The following is a 26641-nucleotide window of genomic DNA, read 5'->3' on the forward strand; positions in this document are numbered from 1 at the left end:
CTAGAAAGCCAGAAAGATTGGCTTTTTCAAGTATAACGAAATTTACTAGTAATCACTTAGCCAGATTTCAAAATTTTGTAAATGTTGTATGGAACCACCTTTCCAATTGAGAACTCTTGCCTTTATGGGATGGATGTGGTATTCGGTTACCAGGACTTCTGTAAGAAGGTTAGCCTTTCCATCAAGAATCTCTCCCCTTACTTGCACCAGTCAATCTCCCCTTCACCCCAGCTCCCATGACTTCCTAGTCAGCCCTCTGCTACCCCACTGATTTCAAATTTCACAGATACAAAAGGTAGGACTTCTTCATAAACAGCTGGTAATCTTTGTTCAAATAAATAACAAAACATCCCTAAAAATCCATTATTTAATTTATTGATACCCCCAAGATGCATACAAAATTGTAAAACTAACAAGGCTGTCAGTCATAAGATAGAAACTCTCTTTTTAGAATTCTAGCTATCTAAGAAGGAATAGGGTCACAAGGTCACAGGTACCAAACAGGAAAATCCTTTGTAAATGGTACTCCCTACAGTCTCAGAGCACACACTACACAAGGTTCCTATAGACAAAATAATCAAATACAATCTTTTGCCTACTGAATCTCTATGAAAAATCAGTATTAATACCCTACTGTTATTAAAAACAAACAAAAAAAAGACATAAAGAAGTGACATAATTTTCTGTAGTGAATTAGGAACGGCTGGGACTGCTAACTCTGTACCTTGTAATTGAGATCAAAACAAAATATTAGTCATAAAAGTGGAAGAGAGGGCATCACATAGTTACCTAATTATTATAACCAAATTGCCCTCCTGGTATGAGAAAAAATTTTCAAATGACAGCATTAATTTTTATTAGGTTTCTCATGTACTCATGTATCATTCAGTTGATTTCAAATGGAATCCTTTAAGCAGGAGCAAATGAAAATCAGATTTTTGAAAGTAAAATACAGCACTTATTTAAGCCTACAAACACATATCTTCCTTGAAGGTCTGTATATCATCACAGAATAATTTTACTAACAGTGAATAAATTGCAGACATGGCCAAACTGTCTGCCTGTATTCAGTACCTACCAATTTTTTCCAGTTGTTTGGATACATGCAGAGAGTTTTCCCAAAGTTTACACCTAAAACATTTAGCTAAAATCAAACTATTCAATAGTACGGTGAACTTCTTTTCTTGAGCAGCTACAAAATCTGACAACCCTAAAAAAAAAGTTTCCAATATTAAATCTAATATACCAGTTTATTGGAAAAAATATTTAAAACCCACTAATCCTTTAACATACATCTTGTAATCCGGGAGCCATGTCTGAAAATCTTTGCGGTATCTTGCGTCAAAGCAAAATCTTGTATGGGAATGCATCCTAGTTGAGCCTGAATAAGACTGGGGGAAAGAAAAAAATTGTTACTCCCTTTTAAGGGTTATCTATCTTACAGTATTTGACATCACTCACTGAAGTATTCCTTCTTAAAACTTTTCTCTGCCTTAATTTCTGCAATACTACATGATTCTCTATCTTGCATAGTTATTATTGCAGGTCAATAATAAAAGTTCCTTCCCTTTTCCCCAAATCCTCAAAGTTGTCTTTATTTACTTATTGCTCTTTTTTATTCACTCAATCTCTCTCTCTCTCTCTAAAAGATCTCATTTCTTCTCCAACTTTCATTATAATCTCTAGATTGATAAAAATCACAGGAGACTTTCACTAAGACTGTTACTTTAATCTCAACTATCTCAAATTGTTTTCTTTTTTTTTTTTTTTTGAGACGGAGTCTTGCTCTGCCACCCAGGCTGGAGTGCAGTGGCCGGATCTCAGCTCACTGCAAGCTCCGCCTCCTGGGTTCATGCCATTCTCCTGCCTCAGCCTCCCGAGTAGCTGGGACTACAGGCGCCCGCCACGTCGCCCGGCTAGTTTTTTGTATTTTTAGTAGAGACGGGGTTTCACCATGTTAGCCAGGATGGTCTCGATCTCCTGACCTCGTGATCCGCCCGTCTCGGCCTCCCAAAGTGCTGGGATTACAGGCTTGAGCCACCGCGCCCGGCCACTAATTGTTTTCATATTCTCCTTCAATACAGTTCTATCTTTTGGCTCTACTATTTCTTTTCAAGGAATTAGAGAAAAATAATACAACTTGTTTAATCGACAAATACAACTCGTTTAATCAACAAATTTTTATTAAATGCTTATTAAGTGCCAGGCATAGTATTAGGTGCTGATAATTCTGTTTAGTGTATGAAGGTCAGTAGCATATTAGCTGGTTATTCAAAACCAGAAGCTGCTTGGCTACTAAATTTGAGGTGTTAGTTATATAAGGAGAAAAAAGACACTAGTGCCTGTGTGCCTACTATATCCTGGGTTCTTTACTACCTGTTTTGCCCATAAACTTACCTAATCAGGCACTGATATGCAAATCACTGATGGTTCTAACTAAACTAAAGTTACTGTACCTATTATTACTCTCTTAAGGGGATCTCTTTTAAAAAACAAATTTCTTCCTAAATTCCTCCAGTAGAAGGAGGTCTCTTGATAAGACCAATACAGTCAGCTATACAAAGAAAAAGGGTAGAATAGTTATATTTCATGATTTAGTTTAGCAGAAGATACATGAAAATTGAAAGAAGTAATCAACTCACTTCCTGGAATGGATATATACAACAGAAATTTGAACTATTCACTTTTTTTGGTTATGGTATATGCTTCTGAAAATTATTTTATATCAACTATTAAGAAATAGTTGCAAAGATACACAGTATACTATCAAAGAAGGAACTGACAGAAAAACGTAAATGGGGTGCTTTTAAATGCTGGGTAAATAAAACTCCTTGTTAAGCTACCTAGGGATGCACAAATGTGGAGTACAAAATTGCTGGAGTAAAAATAAGACTTTTGAAGTAATATTTATTTATATTAAAAAGCAATATATCTAATAATAAATAGGACACTTTTCAACATCATACTTCGCTGTCAGAAATCTTATTTCAAGAAGCAGTAATAAAACAGGGATAGGAGGAAGCACAGGGATTTAAGCTAGTAGGTACAGAACCATGGCAGGGCTCTCTGTTTCTCTGCACCAGATAAGGCAAGCAGTGATGTCCTGTGATCTTACCCCTGAGCTTGTCCTCAGTAGAAAGAGAAGTGCCACAGCCTCAGCTGAGGTGGCACCTCTACCACCTCAACTAACAGGGGCAGAGTTACATGGTAGTTATGACTAACCCAGGGTTAGTAAAAGAATTAAATGAGATGAAGTATTCATTCGGTTAGAATTACATTCATGATCAGACCATATCAGTCTACACACAAACAGTTCATTCTTATGTGTAAAAGGGGAATCCAGAGTTGGGAAGTCCAGGGCTTTGTATGGTGGTTCCATATCATACCCTGTCAGTTCACTGAAAAATACCAGTTAAAGAAAACAGAGCTAGTGCTGAAGAGGGAAGACCTAGGAATTAAAGCTAGGAAGAATTTTAAAATAGCCTTAAATTAAAAGGGCAGAGCCAGGCACGCTGACTCATGCCTGTAATCTCAGCACTTTGGGAGGCTGAGGCAGGTGGATCACTTTTGAGGTCAGGAGTTTGGGACCAGACTGGCCAACATGGTGAAACCCCATCTCTATTAAAAATACAAAAATTAGCCAGGTGTGATGGTGAGCTCCTGTAATCGCAGCTACTCTGGAAGCTGAGGCAGGAGAATCACTTGAGCCTGGGAGGCAGAGGTTGCAGTGAGCCGAGATCATGCCATTGCACTCGAGCCTGGGCCACAGTGCAACACTCTGTCTCAAAATAAATAAATAAATAAATAAAATAAAATAAAAAAGGCGGAAACCAGAAATTTGAAGGATACAATCCTAAACTAAGAGGATTAACATCTACTTGGAGAAGAACAGATCTGAAGTTCAGCAAAGTAACAGGGATATGACAAAGCCATGAAAAAAGGTAACTATTAGCCATCAACACCTACCAAAAGACTATAAATTTTGGATTAAGACCCCTCCATCCCACACATACACACATTCTCTCTTCTTGGCTGTGCTTAAACAAGATGCACAAAGGCATGAAATGATAATGGGAATCTAAATTATGATATGTATAAAAACAATTATAAAGTATAATAAACTTTAAAATCTGACAGCTTCAATCAAAAGAATATACTACCCAATTTAAGGTAAAGCTAATGGAAGCAAGTTCAAATAAAGTGTTCCCACGAAAATGAGTGTGGAAAAATACTTGATTTAATTTGACTCAATAATTTATGCAACACAGTACACTGGGGGGAAAAATGAGAAAATCAAGAGTTCTAGATAGTAACATAACCTTGGTGAAGTCATAACTTATCTGGGCATCATTTATGTAATTTGTAAAATGAGAGGATTGGGCTATCTGATCTCTTAAGTTTATTTACTATGATCTCTAAGGATATATGAATTTATAGAAATAAATATTTGAAATATAGAAGTACAGCTAAGAAAATAAACATTAACTTCAGTGGTAGACGCTACAAATCTGCCTGATGAATTGTAAACAACAATGAGAAGACTACTTTATAGACTTGAAGGTATTTGGAAGATAAAATTTAATAAGATGTCAGGAAGAATCCCAAAGAAAGAATGGCCTCCTCTAGCTATGGAGGAAAAATAAATTCTTTGGCTAATTAGTTTTATTGAGCCACATTAAAAAAGATCATTTCACCTTAAATTACATAACACTAAGACCTACATCCTCAGAAAGCCAAGCACTTAGCATAACAGAAAACAGTATCATTGCATTTGTGATTGCAAACTGCTAAAAGTCACAAGTTACTCTTAATTTACTCTTTCAATTACTAATCTCTGTACAAACTCCCCATTTTTGGCAGAATAGTCATCCACTGTCACATATACACTCCTTTACTAATGATTTTGCTTTTACTCTTTGTCTCTCCCAGAATGCCACTACCATTCAGTAGACATTTATTACACAGGTTTTCATACTGTCCACAATTTACAAATAATACAAATGTATTACTCTCATTCAAGCTAACTTGAAAGCTCCTGACAATGAGAAGCATAAGCAGCATGTCTTCTTTCAACCGTCCACCTTGCCTCAACAGAATACACTCTGAACAAATGTTTGTTAAGAAAAACCATTCACAAATCATCAATTTTAAAGTCTGAGAGTTCTAAGAAATTAATTTCACATCCACATTCTAACTCATTTTTATGTAATTTTTTCTGTATTAAGAAAAACAAATTTAAAATATGTTTTAAAACCAAAAAAAGAAAACTTTCATAAGTATGAATCATCTTTACCAATTTACTTTCATTTCTCTTGTTTTAATTCTTCCTTCCATTGGAAATCTGTAAATAAAACCACATGGCAAAACATGTATCATTATTTATTTTAATTAAATAAAACCTCTTAAAATTATTTAAAACATATGCAATTTCTGTACCTGATAGTTATCCGGTTGGGATCTTTGTTCAGAGTATTCAGTGTTTTCTTTTCATTTATCCTTAACTGTATATCTAGAAATTCCTTGCAGCCGGCTATCAGTGTAACCTATAACATTTCAGCAGTTGTCCATTTAATGAAGTCTATTTTTTGTTTATATCCTCTCATCCTTTCTCCACATTTATTTTTCATACTGCCTTAAACCATCACAGTTTTATCAATCAACATAACAGAGTTAAAAACCTGCTTTATACATTTTGCTTCTTTAAGGATTCATTCATTCACTAACAAATGCTTACAAACTCCTATTATATACCAGACACTGCATTAGACACCAGGACTATACCAATAAGACTTCAAAGATTAACAAGACAGAATTTAAAATATATAGCCCAGTGCCTATCACATAGTAATAAATAAGTCCTCAATAAACATTGATTTTGTTACTACTGAGAGACAGAACTAGCTGGAATTTCCTAGGCTGAGTAAGAACCCCTAAGCCTAGCTGGAAAGGTGACCGCATCCACCTTTAAACATGGGGCTTGCAACTCAGCCCACACCCGACCAATCAGAAAGCTCACTAAAATGCTCATTAGGCAAAACAGGAGGTAAATAAATAGCCAATCATCTATTGCCTGAGAGCACAGTGGGAGGGACAAGGATCAGGAAAGAAATCCAAGCATTCCAGCTGGCTATGGCAAACCACTTTGGGTCCCCTCCCCTTATGTGAGAGCACTGTCTTCACTCTATTTCACTCTATTAAATCTTGCAACTGCACTCTTCTGGTCCGTGTTTTGTTACGTCTGGAGCTGGAGCTGAGCTTTCGCTCCCCATACACCACTGCTGTTTGCTGCTGTGGCGGACCCACAGCTGACTTCCATCCCACCAGATCCAGCAGGATGTCCACTGTGCTCCTGATCCAGCAAGGCGCCCACTGCCACTCCCAATTGGGCTAAAGGCTTGCCATTGTTCCTGCATGGCTAAGTGCCTGGGTTCGTCCTAATCAAGCTGAACACTAGTCACTGGGTTGAACGGTTCTCTTCCGGGACCCACAGCTTCTAATAGACCTATAACACTCATTACATGGCCCAAGATTCCGTTCCTTGGAATCCGTGAGGCCAAGAACCCCAGGTCAGAGAACATGAGGCTTGCCACCATCTTGGAAGTGGCCCGCCACCAGTTTGGAAGCAGCCCACTACCATCTTGGGAGCTCTGGGAGCAAGTACCCCCGCCAGTAACACTACTACTACTACGATTCTGTTCTATAGTTTGCAAATCATTATCTTAATTGAGGATAATTTAGTCATAGAAAGAATGTTTTAGATACTAGGAAATTTGGATTCTAGAGCCTACTTCTGTCAGATGCCAAAGCAGTCTCTGTGCTTTGGTTTCCCACATATCTAAAATGGAACTAACAGTTGTTTTAATTTTCTTACACACTTGCTAAACTCCAGATTAGATGAGTTAATGTTAATAGTGGGTGTTTTCGACTCTTGATTTCTCCTTAGTTAAGAATAATGTTTACACAAAAATATAAACCTTCTATCTTTCATCAATTGTTGTTTATGTGACTCCTCAATCATGACTGGAAATCTGTGTAATTTTTACTATAATAATCTTACCACAGTAATCAAATTAGATATTTTAACAAAAATGAATGGCTTAAATTTGAGAGTAAATATTTTCTTTTATAAATACTGTTTCACATTCATGTCCTAAGTAAATGGAGAAAGGACCAACGCAATTACTATGTACCAATGACATGCCTACGGTTCTGTTCACTGCTGCAGCTGCAAAGTTGCCCCATTGTGGACATTTTAGCATAACCTGTTATTACTCTCATTTTCTCTACAGTCAGTTCTTTTATCTGGGTCATCACCAATACTATTCTATTTCCATTGTTCTCACTATTCTGACCCAAAAGATTTAGGGAAGGGTTGCAAGTACGTGGCACACATGCTGCATGCAACTCACTGTCCTTCGCTCATGGCAGACTTTCCTAATATATCACACCACATCATCTTGGAATCTTTCTTACATATTATTACATTCTGTAGCTACTACCAAGGTAATCAGCATTATCACCTAAGTTGTAAAGCAGTTGCCATACCTACTTTAGTTGTGTATATAAATTTTCTTAGCCTAGGAGTTAAAACAGAAAATATAATATATTCTAAGAACTATTCCAAATCTCATGATCAGAATTATACCAGAGGAAACATAAGCATTCTTAGAAATGCTTTCTTTTCTGCTCATTCTTAAATTATATGAGATACACAAATTAGTTGTTTCTCAAATATTATTTTATACTCTACCATTATATATTTATTTTCTAGTGAAAATTAATTTACCAGATCTGATAAGGTTTCTTTTCCACTGATTGTATAAAATTTCTTCACCGTCTCAAATGTAATATAATACCAAGCCATCAATCTTCCTGCTTCTGTAAGAAAAGATGGAAAAATGAACGCTCCCCTCATCAGCTGAAACAACTTCTTTTTTTGTTTAACAAACATTTCCTGAGGAGAGGAGAAGCAAGATGGCAGAACAGAAGCCTAGACCATCGGTCCCTGCTGTGGGAACACCAAATTTTAACAACAATATGCACACACAAAAGCACTGTCACAAGAATCAAAAATCAGGTACCAGCTTGGTCATGGTTGGGTAGAGCAATAAGGAGGCTCTTGGGGTCTCCGAGTCCAGGCCTAGGCTCTTAGACAGCATTTCTGGACCTGCCCTGGGCCAGAGGGGCGCCTACTGCCTTGAAGGATGAGCCCTAGGCCTGGCAGCATTCACTATAAGCTGACAGAAGAGCCCTTGGGCTTTAAGTGAACATCAGTGATGACTTGGCACAACTCCCTGAGCACCAGCGAAGGTGGTGACCACAGGCAGAGACTCTTCTGCCTGTGGAAAGGGGAGGAAAGAGTGAGAAGGAATGTGTGTTTTGGTTTGAGTGCTAGCTTAGCCACAGTAGAATAGAACATTACGTAAATTGCTAAGGTTTTTGACTCCACAATCCCTGGCTCCCAGACAGTATCTCTGGACACACCCAGGACCTGGGGAAACTCACCATCCCAAAGCAAAAGGCCTTGGGCAAGGCCCAGTGCTATGCTGGCTTCAGGTCTGACCCAGCACAGTCCCAGTGGTGGTGCCCACAGGAGTGCTGACATCAGCATAGCCCCAATTGCAAGTGGCTCAGCACAGAGACAGAATCAGTATTTTTGGGAGAAAGTAACAGAAAAAAACAAGAATCTTTGCTAGTCCAGAGAATTCTTCTCGGTCTTATCCATGACCACCGAGGTGGTAGGTCTACAAATCTGCAAAAACCACAGCATAATTGGGTTTATAGACAAAGTTCCTTTGAATACCTGGAAAGTCTTCTCAAGAAGGACAGGCAAAAACAAGCCCAGACTGTGAAGACTAGAATAAATAACTAGCTTCTGAATGCTCAGACACCAAAGAACACCTCCAGGAAAACATGACCTCACCAAAATGAACTAAACAAGGCAGGAGGAATCAATCCTAGAAAAAGAGAGGTATGTGACCTTTCAGACAGAGAATTCAAAATAGCTGTTTTTTTTTTTTTGAGACGGAGTCTCGCTCTGTCGCCCAGGCTGGAGTGCAGTGGCCGGATCTCAGCTCACTGCAAGCTCCGCCTCCCGGGTTTACGCCATTCTCCTGCCTCAGCCTCCCAAGTAGCTGGGACTACAGGCACCCGCCACCTCACCCAGCTAATTTTATTTTTTAGTAGAGACGGGGTTTCACCGTGTTAGCCAGGATGGTCTCGATCTCCTGACCTCGTGATCCACCTGTCTCGGCCTCCCAAAGTGCTGGGATTACAGGCTTGAGCCACCGTGCCCGACCAAAATAGCTGTTTTAAAGAAACTCAAAGAAATTCAAGAAAACACAGAGGAAGGATTCAGAATTCTATCAGATAAATTTAACAAAGAGATTGAAATAATCAAAAAGAATTAAACAGAAATCCTAGAGTTGAAAAATGCAATGACATGCTTAAGAATGCATCAGAGTATCTTAAAAGCAACATTGATCAAGCAGAAGAAAGAATAAGTGAGCTTGAAGACAGGCTATTTGAAAATATATAGTCAGAGGAGACAAAAGAAAAAATAATTTTAAAAAAAATGAAGCACACCAACAAGATATAGAAAATAGCCTCGAAAGTGCAAATCTAAGAGTTATTGGCCTTAAAGAAGAGGTACAGAAAGAGATGGGGATAGAAAGTTTATTCAAAGGCATAGTATCAGAGAACATCCCAAACACAGAGAAAGATATCAACATTCAAATAAAAGAATGTTATAGAATATCAAGCAGATTTAACCCAAAGAAGGCTACCTCATGGTATTTAATAATCAAACTCCCAAAGGTCAAGGATAAAGAAAGGATCCTAAGAGCAGCAAGAAATAAATAACATACAATGGAGCTCCAAGGTGTCTGGCAGCAGACTTTTCAGTGGAAACCTTACAGGCCATGAGAGAGTGGCATGACATATTTAAAATGCTAAAGAAAAAAAAAAAACCCTTTTACTCTAGAATAGTATGTCTGGTGAAAATATCCTTTAATGATGAAGGTGAAATAAAGATCTTCCGAAACAAACAAAAGCTGAGGGATCTCATCAACACCAGACCTGTCCTCTAAGAAATGTTAAAGGAAGTTCTTCAATCTGAAAGAAAAGGATGTTAATGAGCAAGAAGAAAATCATTTGAAAGTACAAAACTCACTGGTTATAGTAAGCACACAGAAAAACAGAATATTATAACACTGTAATTGTGGTGTGTAAACTTCTCTTGACTTAAACAGACTAAAAGATGAAGCAATCAAAAATAATAGCTAAAACAGCTTTTCAAGACATAGAATAATAAGATGTAAAGGGAAACAAGAAAAAGGTAAAAAGCATGGGGAAGAAGTTAAAGTGTAGAGTGTTTATTAGTTTTCTTTTTACATTTTTGTTTGCTTGTTTAGGCAATCAGTGTTAGGTTATCATCAATGTGAAATAATGGTTTATAAGACAGGATTTGCAAACCCCATGGTAACCTCAAATTGAAAAACATAAAACAGACACACAAACAATAAAAAGCAAGAAATTAAAGCATGCCACCAGAGAAAATTACCTTCACTGAACGTAAGACAGGAAAGACAGAAAGAAGGAAGAGAAGACCGTAAAACAACCAGAAAACAAACAACAAAACCTCAGGAGTAAGTTCCTACTTATCAATAACAACACTGAATGTAAATGGACTAAACTCTCCAATAAAAATACACAGACTGAGGCTGGGCAGAACGGGTCACACCTGTAATCCCAGAAATTTGCAAGGCCAAGGCAGGAGGATTTCCTGAACTCAGCACTTTGAGACAAGTGTGAGCAACATGGCAAACCCCATCTCTACAAAAAATACAAAAAAATTAGTCAGGAATGGTGGCACATGCCTGTGATCCCAGTTACTTCGGAGGCTGAGGTAGGAGGGTTGCTTGAGCTTGGGAGGTGGAAGTTGTAGTGAGGATCACCCAGATATATAAAGCAAATGTTATTAGAGATAAAGAGAGAGATAGGCCCCAATATGATGATAGCTGGAGACTTCAACACCCCACTTTCAGCACTGAACAGATCATCCACATAGAAAATCGACAAAGAAACATCAAATTTAATCTGCACTATAGACCAAATGGACCTAATAGATATTTACAAAACATTTCATCCAACAGCTACAGAATACACATCTTTCTCATCAGCACATGGGCCATTCAAGGAGAGACCATACATTAAGTCACAAAACAGATCTTAAAACAGTTTTAAAAATTGAAATAATATCAAGCATCTTCTGGAATAAAACTAGAAATAAATAGCAAAAATAATTCTGGAAACTATACAAATACATGGAAATTAAACAACATGTTCCTAAATGAGCAGTAGGTCAATGAAGAAATTCAGATGAAAATTGAAAAATTTCTTGAAACAAATGATAATGGAAACACAACATACCAAAGCCAATAGGTACAGCAAAAGTAGTATGAAGAGGAAAGTTTCTTGCTACAAGTGCCTACATCAAAAAAGAAGAAAAACGTCAAATAAAAAACTTAATGATGCATCTTAAAGAACTAGAAAAGCAAGTTCTAATCAAACACAAAATTAGCAGAAGAAAAGAAATAATAAATATCAGAGCAGAAATAAAATTGAAATGAAGAAAACAATACAAAAGACCAATGAAACAAGAGTGTTGGTTTTCAGAAAAGTTTAACAACATTGACAAACCTTCAGCTAGAATAAGAAGAAAAAGAAAAGATCCAAATAAATAATATCAGAGATGAAAAAGGAGGCATTACAACTGATACCATACAAATTCAAAGGATCATTAGTGGCTACTAGGAGCCACTAAGTTGGAAAAGCCAATAAATTGGAAAATCTAGAAGAAATGAGCAAATTCCTACATACATACAACCTACTAAGGTTGAACCATGAAGAAACCCAAAAGCTGAACAGAAAAATAATAAGTAATGACACTGAAGCCATGATAAAGTCTCCCTATAAAGAGAAGCCTGGGACCCAATGGCTTCACTGCTGAATTCTACCAAACAATTAAAGAAGAACTAACACAAATCCTACTCAAACTGTTTCAAAAAATAGAGGAGGAGGGAATACTTCAAAACTTACTCTACTAGGACGTTATTACCCTGATACCACAACCAGACAAAGACATATCAAAAAAGGGAAACTAGAGGCTAATATCTTTGATGAATATTGATGCAAAAACCCTCAACAAAATACTGGCAAACCAAATTCAACAACACACTGAAAAGATTATTTAACATGATTAAGTGGGGTTTATCCCAGGGATGCAAGGATAGTTCAACACATGCAAATCAACCAATGTGATACATCATATCAAGACAATAAAGAAAAATCACTATTGATGCTAAAAAAGCATTTGATAAAATTCAACATCCATTCATGATAAATATCCTCAAAAAACTGGGTATAGAAGGAATAATAAAACCATCTATCATGACCCACAGCTAGTATCATACTGAATGGGGACAAATGGAAAAGCTTTCCTCTAAGATATGGAATATGACAAGGATGCCCACTTTCACCACCGTTATTCACCATAGTACTGGAAGTCCTAGCTATAGCAATTAGATAGGAGAAATAAATAAAGGACATTCAACTTGGAAAGGAAGAAGTCAAATTATCCGTGTTTGCAGATGAAATAATCTTATATTTGGAAAAACATAAAGAATCCACAAGAAAACTGTCAGAAATAATAAACAAATTCAGTAACGTTGCAGGATACAACATCGGCATACAAAAATCAGTAGCATTCCTATATGCCAACAGTGAAAACGCTGAAAAAGAAATAAAAAAGTAATCCCATTTATAATAGCCACAACTAAAATTAAATATCTAGAAATTAATGAAAGAAGTGAAAGATCTTTTTAATTAAAACTATAAAACACTGGTTGAGTGCAGTGGCTCACGCCTATAATCCTAGCATTTTGGAAGGCAAAGGCGGGCAGATCACTTGAAGTCAGGAGTTTGAGACTAGCCTGGCCAACATGGCGAAACCCCATCTCTATTACAAATACAAAAATTGGCTGGATGTGATGGCAGGCGCCTATAATCCCAACTACTCAGGAGGCTGAGGCAGGAGAATTGCTTGAACATGAGAGGCGGAGGTTGCAATGAGCCAAGATCATACCACTGCACTCTAGCCTGGGCGACAGAGGGAGACTCCATCTCAAAAACAAACAAACAAGAAAACACAAAAACTATAAAACACTGATGAAAGAAACTGAAGAGGAAACCAAAAAATGAAAAAATATTTCATGTTCATGGATTGGAAAAATCAATATTGTTAAAATTTCCATACTACACAGAGCAATCTAGAGATTCAGTGCAATCCCTATCAAAATACCAATGACATTCTTCACAGAAAGAGAAAAAAAAAAATCCTGAAATTTATATGGAACTACAAAAGATCCAGAATAGCCAAAGCTAGTCTAAGCAAAAAGAACAAAACTGGAGGAATCACAACACCTGATTTCAAACTATACTACAGAGCTACAGTAACCAAAACAGCATGGTACTGGCAAAAAAACAGACACATTGATCAATGGAACAGAATAAAGAACCCAGAAAGACATCCATACACATCCAGTGAACTCACTTTTGACAAAGCTGCCAAGTACACACATTAGGGAAGACAGTCTCTTCAATAAAAGGTGCTGGGAAAACTGGATATCCACATGCAGAAAAATGAAACTAGACCCCCTATCTCTTGATGTATATAAAAATCAAATCAAAATGGATTAAATACTTAAATCTAACAACTCAAACTACAAAACTACTACAAGAAAATATTAGGGAAACTCTCCAGGCCATTGGTCTGGGCAAAAATTTCTCGAGTAATACCCCACAAGCACAGGCAGCCAAAAATGGACAAATGGGAACATATCAAGTTAAAAACCTTCTACACACCAAAGGAAACAATCAAGAAAGTAACGAGAAAACCCACAGAATGGGAGAAAATATTTGCAAACTACCTATCTGACAAAAGATTAATAACCAGAATATATAAGGAGCTCAAACAACTCTATAGGAAAAAATCTAATAATCTAGTTGAAAAATGGGCAAAAGATTTGAATCAACATTTCTCAAAAGAAGACATACAAACAGTAAACAGGCATATGAAAAGGTGCTCAACATCACTGATCATCAGAGAAACACAAATCAAAAGTACAATGAGATATCATCTCACCCCAGTTACAATGGCTTTTATCCAAATAACAGGCAATAATAAATGCTGGTGAAGACGTGAAGAAAAGGGAACCCTTGTACACTATTGGTGGGAATGTAAATTAGTACAACCACAATGGATAAAATATATTGGAGGTTCCTCAAAAAACTAAAAAAAGAGCTACTATATGATCCAGCAATCCCACTGCTGAGTATACGCCCAAAACAAAGGAAATCATTATATCAAAGACTTATCTACACTCTCAGTGTTTATTGCAGCACTGTTCACAATAGCCAAGATTTGGAAGCAACTTAGTGTCCATCAACAGATGAATGGATAAAGAAAATGGAGTATTAGCCACAGAAAGAATGAGATCCTATCATTTGCAACAACATGGATGGAAGCCCAGGTCATTATGCTAAGTGAAATACACCAACCACAGAAAGACCAACATTGCATGTTCTTACTTATTTGTGGAAAATCAAAATAATTGAACTCATGGGCATAGAGAGTAGAAAGATGGTTACCAGAGGCTGGGAAGGGTAGTGGGAGGGTGGAGAGAAGGTTCGTGAGGATGGTTAATGGGTACAAAGAAGGAAAAAAAAAGCAAAAAACAGAAACAATGAATAAGACCTAGTATTTGATAGCATAACAGGGTGACTATAGTCAATAATAATTTGACTGTACGTTTTAAAATAACTTAAAGAGTACAATTTGATTGCCTGTAACACAAAGGATAAATGCTTGAGGGGATGGATTTTCCATGATATGATTATATGCATTGCATACCTGTACCAAAATATCTCATGAACTCTATAAATATATACTATTTACCCACAAAAATTTAAAAATAATTTAAAATATCTTCTTAACATGCATTTTCTGCCTGTAATGCCACCAGGCACAAAACCAAAAAATGAAAAAATATTTCATGTTCATGGATTGGAAAAATCAATATTGTTAAAATTTCCATACTACACAGAGCAATGTAGAGCAATACACCAAAAAATGTAGAAGACACAATCTCCAGAACTTATAGGTTGGTTGGAAGATAACCACATGCCAAGTACCTAGAGGACAAAAAATCGGCTAATGTTAGTATTTACATACAAACCTGAGTATGGAGGAAATCAAATCTAAGAGGAATGGTCAGTGTAGAATGGCCTACTACAAATAATGGGTCTTGAGAAGGGTTTTTTAAGTGACTAATATGCTTTGGTAGAGAGGAAATAATGCCATTATGACCTGGAGGAAAATACTGTTTATCCAAAGAGTAAAGTTAGAAAGACTGTCTTTAGAATACTATAATGATGGCTGGAAAAACATATAGCTTGATAGTGATTATGAGTCCTGATCAAACAGAGTTGATTAGAATCCCTGCTCCTAATCTTAATGGGTAGGCAAGTGATCATGTGACCAGTTTCTTAATGTAATGGGGGAATAATAAAACTACCCACCTCAGAATTTTGTTGTGGAGAAGATTAGGTGCAATTAAAAATAGGTATATAGTACTTAGCATGGTGCCTAATATTTTATAAGTGTTACCTAATTTTATTATTAAAACATAACTAATGATAGACTAGAGAGGCCCTGAAACAGCCCTCAAAGTTGGATTTGATTTGTAAAATAACAGGTGATCACTTAAAATTCTTCAGCAATATTTTAATTAAATTGGATTCTGAAAATAAGTTATTGCAGAAAAAGAACAGTACATTGGTTGTGGGTAGGAGTATGGGAGAAGTGGGGCTAAGTAACTGATGAAATGGAATTCACTTAAGAGGTTACTGGATTCAGCCAGGCGCGTTGGCTCACACCTGTAATCTGAGCACTTTGGGAGGCCGAGGCAGGTGGATCATGAGGTCAGGAGTTCGAGACCAGCCTGGTCAAGACGATGAAACCCTGTCTCTACTAAAAATACAAAAATTAGCTGGGTGCAGTGGCGGGCACCTGTGATCCCAGCTACTCAGGAGGCTGAGGCAGGAGAATCGCTTCAACCCAGAAAGTGGAGGTTGCAGTGAGCCAAGATTGTGCCACTGCACTCTAGCCTGGGTTGACAGAGCAAGACTCCCTATCTCAAAAAAAAACAAAAAAAAAACAGGTTACTGGATTCAATTACAAGTTGTCTAAAAACATTCCAAAGAATTTCAAGCCTTAGGAACACACAGAAAACAGCTGGGAAGAAGAAAGTAGCATACTGCTTCTCAAGGAAAGGGCTAACATTTATGTATGTGCTAAATGTTTTGCTGAAGAAGAAAAGATTTTTGGCATTCCAACAGAGTTACAAGCATCAAGGACATGGTACAATAGATAAAACTAACAATAGGAATAGAGAAGTAGCCAGGCTCTCAGTTAGGAGCCTGGTGAATATGTTCAGCCAACATGAGAATAATGGATTAATTCACAAAAGGGAGCTTCTGACAGAAGTGTGTGAGATATCAAGATTATGATCACCAAGGGAACTAGTTAACCATTGCAGTATATTTAAAGATGGTCCTCTTACCCTAGATATTTATAAGTTAATATAAGGTCTCTTCCTGCTAGAGAAAATGAAAGGTTTTAAGAAAAGACCTAATACTTGTTGGCTTATTAGTAGAGATGAAGCTTTCCTAGGTAAGAGAGAAAAACATAACCTAGAAAGGAAAGCATAAGGAAAATGAGTCAAAGCAGAGGGAAGGAAAGGAAATTTTTAAAGATTTGCAAGTAAAGCGAGGAAATAAACAACTTGTTATTAATATAGATATTGAATGATTAATATTCTTATAGGAAATTCAGGATATTTCAAATTAAATGTCATAAAATAAAGTGGTGGGGAGCATAGAGGCTGTGAGAATGTACCGTTCAGACCTGCTACTGCAAGAAGTGTCAGTGACTGATGGCCCCAGCTGCTGTGCTCTGAATCATCATCATATTTACACCGAGATCTACTTTCATGAGATGCCCCCAACCAATGACTGAGTATGGCAGGGATGCCAAGGTAGATCTATGAGAGTTCCTATCAACTTTGCCACATGTTCTTGGGATTGCATTGCAGGCTAAGACCTCTCTCTCCCTCCCTCTCTCCCTTTCTCCTTCCCTCCTTGCAAGCTAAGATGCTCCAGGGGCTTTCTCTCTCTTATCCTCCTTGGAGGCTAAAATCCCTCCTGCCCTCCCCTCCTCCCTCCCTTCTTGCAAGCTAAGATCCCTGCCTCCCTCCCTCCTTGCAGGCTAAGATCTATCTCTCTCTCTCTCCCTCCCTCCCTTCCTTCTCCCTTCCTTCCAGAGTTACTGGATTCAATTATAAGTTGTCTAAAAACATCACTTCTTCCATCCCATCCTTCCTTCCTCCCATACTTTCTCCCTCTCTGCCCCACCATGTTCCCTCCCTTCCCTCACATTCTTTCCTTACCTCTATCCCTTCCTTTCCTACTTTCCTCCATCCCTTCCTTTCTTCTTTCCCTCTATCCCTATCCTTCAAAGAGGTAAGATCTGCATCCCAGTTTAATGACTCTTCCAGACTCTTGTGGTTACCACCTAACTTCAGAAGGTTAATCTTTCTTAAATTCACAGTAGAAATTCAACAACAGAAGCCGGCAAGGTTGCAGATTAAAAGGAATGCTTCTACACTGTTGGTGGGAGTGTAAATAACTTCAACCACTGTGGAAGACAGTGTGGCGATTCCTGTAAGACCTAGAACCAGAAATACCATTTGACCCAGCAATCCCATTACTGGGTATATACCCAAAGGAATACAAATCATTATTTTGTAAAGAGACATGCACACGTATGTTCACTGCAGCACTATTCACAGTATCAAAGACATGGAATCAATCTAAATCCCCATCAAGGAAAGACTGCATAAAGAAAACGTGGTACATATATACCGTGGAATACTATGCATCCATGAAAAGGAATGAGATATGTCCTTTGCAGGGAAATGGATGGAGCTGGAAGCCGTTATCCTCAGCCAACTAACACAGGAACAGAAAAACAAGCACCGCCTGTTCTCACTTATAAATGGGAGCTGAACAATGAGAACACATGGACACACTGTGGGGAACAACACACACTGGGGCCTGTTGGGGAGGGCGAGGGGAAGGAGAGCATCAGGAAGAATAGCTAATGGATGCTGGGCTTGATACGTAGGTGATGGTATGATCTGTGCAGCAAAACACCATGCCACATGTTTACCTGTAACAAACCTGCACATCTGCACATGTACCAGAACAGCTGAAGAGAAAAAAAAATTGGCCTTTTGAACCCTTCTGTCAGTACACATTACCTGACAAAACAGGTAAAAACCTCAATTCAAACATACAGATGAAAATACCTAGATACTTGAGTATTATGATTATAACCTAAAAAGTAAAAACTATATGAAGCAGAATTATAGGAACATACAAACTAAAAACTGATATACAAAAAATAAATTCAGAGACAAAATAAAGTATTAGTAATATGAAGGAATAAGAAGTCATAAAAATGAATTAATTAGAAATACTACATAAGAAAATTACATCTACATTAATAACAGGCTAAGAAATTACAAACCCAGCATGGTGCAGCATCTTCCACAATTTGATGGGGAAGCTCAGAGTCCTGTCTCCAGTGCTGCATCCCCTTTTTTCCGGGAGGCCTCAGGTGACTTGGCCGCAGCCTCTGTCACCCTGTGACCTGCAGATACTAGGAGATCCATAGGGAGAACTCTGGAACACCAAAAAAGCCAAGAAATTACATGCACAAATAAGAAATCATGTGAGCACACAGCAAGAAGGTGACTGTGTGTAAAGGAAGAGAACACCCAAGAGAATCTGATCATGTTGGCACACTTAACTCAGGCTTCCATCCTCCAGGAATTGAGAAAAGAGGAGAAGAAACAAGACAGCCAACTAGACACAGCCAGGAAGTGCATCCCCCACCAAGAGAGGAGACCATCAGGAAGACCAGCACACTCGAAGCAGATCTGCAGAAGGAAGTCATTGAGGGTGGTTGGAGGGAGGACACAGACCCTGGGTAGAAGCTGGGAACACTGCACTGGGCTGCCAGGTACCAGGACTCATTCACAGGCCCTGGTGGCTCCTGGGGAAGGGGTGAGTTAAACAGGTGAGGAGCGGCCCACTCTTGTCATGGACCTCTGAAATCTTAGATGCAGAAGACCTCATGACCTCCACAGACATTTAAGTTGGCAAAGAGAACTGCCTGGAGAAGTGGCAGGGAGAGGACTCCACCCTGTGTGGAGCCCAAAGGGTTTGGCACAGGAACGGCTATAGTGGAGTACAGTCAGCAACGCCAAGCTCCCAAGGCCTGCCATGCTCCTCTAAGTGGCTTTGGGCTCTGTTGACTGTTGGAGCTAGACAGAGCAGGGCAGTCTTGTCCATGTGATGGGGCCAGTCTTATCTGAGTGCCCCCTGTCTGCCAGCCCCTTCTGTGCTCACTTGCAATGTGGCTTCAGATGCCCAACTGGGGCACTTCCTGGTGGCCACCACCATAGCTTCTTAACCAGCAGGTGCCAGTTAACCATCAGATGGACCCTGCCGATGCGCACCCACCAACAGCCTCCTCACACTGCTTTGCCAGCACACACCTGTCTGCAGCCTCCCCCAACTACTCTGCTGGCATACACTCAACCACGGCCTCCCCAAATCGCTTTACTAGCATGCACATAGTGCATGGACCTTGGCACCACAGCCCCACCCTCACCAGTGCACCACTGGTACATGCAGACCCCACTATGCTGCTGTCTTGCCACTGCTGATACACTGCAAACATGGACCCTGCTGTGCCACCACCACTGGTGCATTATGCCCAGACCTCACTGTGCTACTACCCAGCCACTATTGGCATTACACATGAGTGTGGACCCTTCTGCCACTGCCCCATTGAAGTGTGGTTGCCAGTGAACCAGGAACACCTCTAAACCCTCCAGTACAGGAGGAACTTAACCTCAAGGGGCCAGCAAACAAAGCCATGAGCATGCAGCCAAGGTACACTGAGCTGAGCCCAAGCCCTCTCAAATCATCCAGAAACAAAGCCAGTCAACTAAACCTGACTTATGCCACAGTAAATCTCAATGGCATCAAGGAATATAAAGGAAAAAGCCCCATCTGAAGAAGAGCAACTTCAAATATTAAAGGAACATCAGCCCAGACAGACAAAAAACAATTTGTCTGGGCTGATGTTCTTGCCAGAAAGCAAGAACTCTGGCAACTCAAAATGCCAGAGTGTTTTCTTACTTCCAGACAACCACATAGCTCCCTAGCAATGGTTCTTAACCAGGCTGAAATGGCTGAAATGACAGACCTAGAATTCAGAATCTGGATGGCAATGAAGATCATCAAGGTTCAGCAGAAAGTTGAAGCCCAATCCAAGAAATCTAAGGAACCCAGTAAAATGATCAACAGGTGAAAGACAAAATAGCCATTTTTAAGAAAGAATCAAACTGATCTGATACAGCTGAAAAACTCACTGCAAGAATTTCATAATAGAATTGGAAGTATTAACAGCAGAATAAACCAAGCTGAGGAAAGAATCTCAGAGCTCAAAAACCAGGTCTTCAAACCTACTCAGTCAGAGAAAAATACAGAAAAAAGAATAAAAAAGAATGAACAAAATCCCCAAGAAATACGGGATTATGTAGAGACCAAAATTTAAAACTCATTGGTAGCCCTGAAAGAGAGGGAGAGAGAGAGCAAGAAACTTGGAAAATATAATGGAGAACACAGTTCAAAACATTTCCCTGACCTTGCTAGAGGGGTCAACATTCAAATTCAGAAAATTCAGAGAGCCCCAGTGAGATACTACATAGAACAGCCATCCTCTAAGACACATAGTCATCACATTCTCCAAGGTCAATGGGAAAGAAAAAATATTAAGGGCAGCTAGACAGAAGGGGTAGGTTACCTACAAAAGGAAACACACAAAGCTAACAGCAGATCTTTCAGCAAAAATCCTACATGCCAGAAGAGTTTGGGGCCTATATTAAGCATTTTCTTTGACAGGGTCTTTCTGTCACCCAGGATGGATGGCAGTGGTGCAATCTTGGCTCACTGCAACCTCCTTCTCCCAGGTTCAAGTGATCCTGCCACCTCAGCATCCTAAGTAGCTGGGACTACAGGCACATGCCGTCATGCTCTGCTAATTTTTAGAAAAAATTTTTGGGGAAACAAGGTGTCACAATATTGCTCAGACTGGTCTCAAACTCCTGGGCTCAAGTAATCCTCCTGCCTCAGCCTCCCAAAGTGCCAGGATTACAGGCATGAGTCACTGTGCCCAGCTTTGGCATTCTTAAAGAAAAGAAACTCCAACCAAAAATTTCATATCCAGCCAAACTAAGCTTCATCAATGAAGGAGAAACAAAATCCTTTTCAGATAAGCTAAGGGAATTGTTTGCACTAGACCTGCCTTATGAGAGGTCCTTAGCACAGTACTAAACATAGAAATGAAAGACCATTACTGGCCACCACAAAGACACACTTTAGTATCTAGACCATTGACACAATAAAGCAACTACATAACAGAACATAACAAGTCTACATAACAACATAATGACAAATCTACACATATCAATATTAACCTTGAATGTAAACAGACTACAATACCCCACTTAAAAGGCACAGAGTGACAAGTTGGATAAAGAAGCAAAACCCAACTGTATGCTGTCTTCAAGAGACCCATCTCATACGCAATGACACCCATAGGCTTAAAGTAAAGAGATGGAGAAAAATCTATCAAGCAAATGGAAAACAAAAAAAGCAGAGGCTGCTATTCTAATTTCAGATAAGACAGACTTTACACCATAACTATCAAACAGGACAAAGAAGGACACTGATAATGATGAAAAGTTCAATACAACAAGAAGATTTAACTATCCTAAATATATATGCATCTAATACTAGAGCACACAGATTCATAAAACAAATTTTTATAGACCTACAAAGAGACTTAGATACCCACACAATGTTGGGAGGCTTCAACACCCCACTGACAGTACTAAACAGATCATCAAAGCAGAAAACAAATAAAAATATTCAGAACCTAAACTTGACACTTGACCAAATGGACCTAACAGACATCTACAGAACACTTTATCCAACAACAACAAAATAGACATTCTTGTCATCTGCACATGAAACATACTTTAAAATCAACCACACACTCAATTATAAAGCAATTCTCAACAAATTCAAAAAAACCAAAATCATACCAGGCACACTCTTAGACCACAATGCAGTAAAAACAGAAATCAATACTAAGATCTTTCAAAGTCATACAATCATATGGAAATTAAACAACATGCTTCTGAAAGACTTTTCTGTAAATAATGAACTTAAGGCAGAAATCAAGATATTCTTTGTAACTGATGAAAACAAAGGTAGAACACAGCAGAATCTCTGACATACAGGTAAAACAACGTTAAGAGAAAAGTTTATGGCACTAAATACATCAAAAAAGCTAGAAGTATCACATTAAAAACCTAACTAATATCACACCTAAAGGAGCTAGAAAAGCAAGAGCAAATCAACCCCAAAGCTGGCAGAGGAATAGAAATAACCAAAATCAGAGGTGAACTGAACAAAATTGAGACACATAAAACCACACAAATGATCAACAAAACCAGATATTGGTTCTTTGAAAGAATAAATAAGATTGATAGACTGCTAGCTAGAATAACAAACAAAAAAACAGAAACTAGACAAATAAACACAATCAGAAATGACAAAGAAGACAAGACCACCAATCTCAAAGAAATACAAAAAAAAACACAAACTATCATGAATACCTTTATACACACAAACTAGAAAACCTAGAAGAAATGGGCAGATCGATTCCTGGAAACACAACCTCCCAAGACTGATCCAGGAAGAAACTGAAACCCTGAACAAACCAATAACAAGTTTCAAAATTGAATCAGAAATAAAAAGACTATCAACAAGAAAAAGCCCTGAACCAGACTGATTCACAGCCAAATTCCACCAGATATATAAAGAAGAGCTGACACTAATCGTACTGAAACTATTCCAAAAATTTGAGGAGGAGGGACTCCTCCCTAACTCATTCTATGAGGCCAGTATCATTCTGATACCAAAACTTGGCAGAGGCATAATGAAGAAAAAAAAAAAACTTCAGGCGAATATTCCTGATGAACATAGATGCAAAAATCCTCAACAAAATACTAGCAAACCAAGTCCAGAAGCACATCAAAAAGCTAATCCACCATAACGAAGTAGGCTTTATTCTGGAGATGAAAGGTTGGTTCAATATACACAAATCAACAAATGTGATTCATCACCTGAGCACAACTAAAGACAAAACCCACATGATTATCTCAATAGATGTAGAAAAGGCTTTTGATAAAATTCAATATTCATTCATGTTCAAAACCCTCAACAAACTGGGTATTGAAAGAATATACCTCAAAATAGTAAGAGCCATCTACGACCAACCCACAGCCAACATCATATGGAACAGGCAAAAGCTAGAAGCACTCCCCTTGAGAACCAGAACACGACAAGGATGCCCATTCTCACCACTTCTATTCAACACAGTACTGGAAATCCTAGCCATAGCAACCAGTCAAGAGAAAGAAATAAAGGGCACCCAAATAGGAAAAGAGGAAGTCAAACTATCTCTCTTGGCAGATGATATGATTTTATACCTAGAAAACACCAGAGTCTCTGCCAAAAGCCGCCTTGATCTGATAGACAACGTCATCAAAGTTTCAGTTTACAAAATCAGTGCACAAAAGTCAGTAACATTTCTATACATAACATGCAAGCTGAGAGCCAAATCAAGAACACGATCTCACAATAGCCACAAAAAGAATCAAATGCTTAGGAATATGGCTAACCAGAAAGGTGAAAGATCCTACAGTAAGAATTGCAAAACACTGCTCAAAGAAATCAGAAACGATACAAACAAATGTAAAAAACATTCCATGCTGATGGATAGGAAGAATGTTAAAATGGCCACAATGCCCAAAGCAATTTACAGATTCAATGCTATTTCTATCAACTACCAATGACATTTTTCACAGAATTTGCAAAAATTATTCTAAAATCGATGTGGAACCAAAAAAGAGCCTGAATAGTCAAAGCAATTGTAAGTAAAAAAGACAAAGCCAGACGCATCACACTACCTCACTTCAAACTATACTACAAGGCTAGAGTAACCAAAACAGCATGGTACTATACAAAAACAGATACACAGAACAATGGAGCATGTTAGAGAACCCAGAAATAAAGCCACACACCTACAACCATCTGATCATTGACAAAGTCAACAAAAACTAGCAACAGGGAAATGATTCCTATTCAATAATCAGTACTGGGACAATGGGTTAGTTATATGCAGAAGATTAAAACTGGACCCCTTCCTTTCATCACATATAAAAATCAACTCAAGATGGACTAAAGACTTAAATGTAAAACCTAAAATGATTTTTTAAAAAGCATAGAAGAAACCCTAGGAAATATCATTTTGGACATAGGTCCTGGCAAAGATTTCATGACAAAGATTCCAAAAGCAAATGTAACAAAAACAAAAATTGTTGAGTGGGATTTAACTAAAGAGTTTTGCACAGCAAAAGAAACTATCAACAGAGCAAACAGACAATGCACAGAATGGGGAAAACTATTTGCAAACTACGCATCTGACAAAGGTCAAATTCCCAGAATCTACAAGGAACTTAAACAAATTAATAAGTAAATTATAAACAATCCTATTTTTAAAATGGGCAAAGGACAAACATTACTCAAAACATACATGTGACCAACAAGCATATGAAAAAATGGTTAACATCACTCATCACTAGTGAAATGCAAAACAAAACTGCAATGATATATCATCTCACACCAGTTAGAATGGCCATTACTATAAAAAGTCAAAAAATAAAATGTTGGTGAGGCTGTGGAGAAAAGGCAATGCTTACACAGTGCTGGTGTGAATGTAAATCAGTACAACCACTGTGGAAAACAGTTTGAAGACTTCTCAAAGAACTTTAAACTGAACTATCATTCAACCCAGCAATCCCATTACTGGGTATATACCCAGAGGAATATACATTATTCTAACATAAAGACATGTGTACACTTATGATAATCACAGCACTATTCACAATAGCCAAAACATGGACTCAACCTGGATGCTCATCAATAGTGGACTGCATAAAGCAAATGTGGTACACATAAACCATGGATTACTATGCAGCCATAAAAAAGAATGAAATCATTAGTTGATGCACTTTCTTCCTAGCATCGATGGTCCTTATATTTTGGCATGTTTTTGCAGTGGTTGGTGCCAGTTGTTACTTTCTATGTTTAGTGCTTCCTTCAGGAGCTCTTGAAGGGCAGGCCTGGTGGTGACAAATCTCTTAGCATTTGCTTGTCTGTAAAGGATTTTATTTCTCCTTCACTTATGAAACTTAGTTTGGCTGGATATGAAATTCTGGGTTGAAAATTCTTTTCTTTAAGAATGTTAAATATTGGACCCCACTCTCTTCTGGCTTGTAGAGTTTCTGCCGAGAGATCTGCTGTTAGTCTGATGGGCTTCCCTTTGTGGGTAACCCGACCTTTCTCTCTGGCTGCCCTTAACATTTTTTCCCTCATTTCAACTTTGGTGAATCTGACAATTATGTGTCTTGGAGCTGCTCTTCTCGAGGAGTATCTTTGTGGTGTGCTCTGTATTTCCTGAATTTGAATGTTGGCCTGCCTTGCTAGGTTGGGGAAGTTCTCCTGGATAATATCGTGCAGAGTGTAACCAGATAACATCATAATGACAGGATCAAATTCACACATAACAATATTAACCTTAAATGTAAATGGGTTAAATGCTTCAATTAAAAGACACAGACTGCCAAATTGGATAAAGAGTCAAGACCCATCACTGTGCTGTATTCAGGAGAACCATATCTTATGCAGAGACACACATAGGCTCAAAATAAAGGGATGGAAGAAGATCTACCAAGCAAATGGAAAACAAAAAAAGGCAGCAGTTGCAACCCTAGTCTCTGATAAAACAGACTTTAAACCAATAAAGATCAAAAGAGACAAAGAAGGCCATTACACAATGGTAAAGGGATCAATTCAACAAGAAGAGCTAACTATCCGAAATATATATGCACTCAATACAGGAGCACCCAGATTCATAAAGCGAGTCCTTACAGACTTACAAAGAGACTTAGACTCCAATACAATAATAATGGGACACTTTAACACTCCACTGTCAACATCAGACAGATCAACAAGACAGAAAGTTAACAAGGATATCCAGGAATCGAATTCAGCTATGCACCAAGAGGACCTAATAGACATCTACAGAACTCTCCACCCCAAATCAATAGAATATACATTCTTCTTAGCACCACACTGCACTTATTCCAAAATTGACCACATAATTGGAAGTAAAGCTCTCCTCAGCAAATGTAAAAGAACAGAAATTATAACAAACTGTCTCTCAGACCACAGTGCAATCAAACTAGAACTCAGG

At 38.2% G+C, this 26641-nt stretch overlaps 1 protein-coding gene across 2 annotated transcripts in view; it reads right to left on the reverse strand.

Moving 5' to 3' along the window:
* The window catches only part of LOC105510277 (probable ATP-dependent DNA helicase HFM1), a 118647-nt gene that overhangs the window by 27298 nt on the left and 64708 nt on the right, over positions 1–26641 (reverse strand). For both annotated transcript variants that reach the window (XM_011939956.1, XM_011939957.1), the window contains 5 exons: positions 7787–7878; positions 5437–5543; positions 5294–5341; positions 1294–1391; positions 1079–1210 (listed from right to left, as the gene is read on the reverse strand). In XM_011939956.1, coding sequence (XP_011795346.1) covers positions 1079–1210; positions 1294–1391; positions 5294–5341; positions 5437–5543; positions 7787–7878 — 477 coding nt within the window. The remainder of the gene's footprint in view (positions 1–1078; positions 1211–1293; positions 1392–5293; positions 5342–5436; positions 5544–7786; positions 7879–26641) is intronic.

The sequence above is a fragment of the Colobus angolensis genome, unplaced genomic scaffold (assembly GCF_000951035.1).
Source record: "Colobus angolensis palliatus isolate OR3802 unplaced genomic scaffold, Cang.pa_1.0 Scaffold186, whole genome shotgun sequence".
NCBI classification, from domain to species: Eukaryota; Metazoa; Chordata; class Mammalia; order Primates; family Cercopithecidae; genus Colobus; species Colobus angolensis.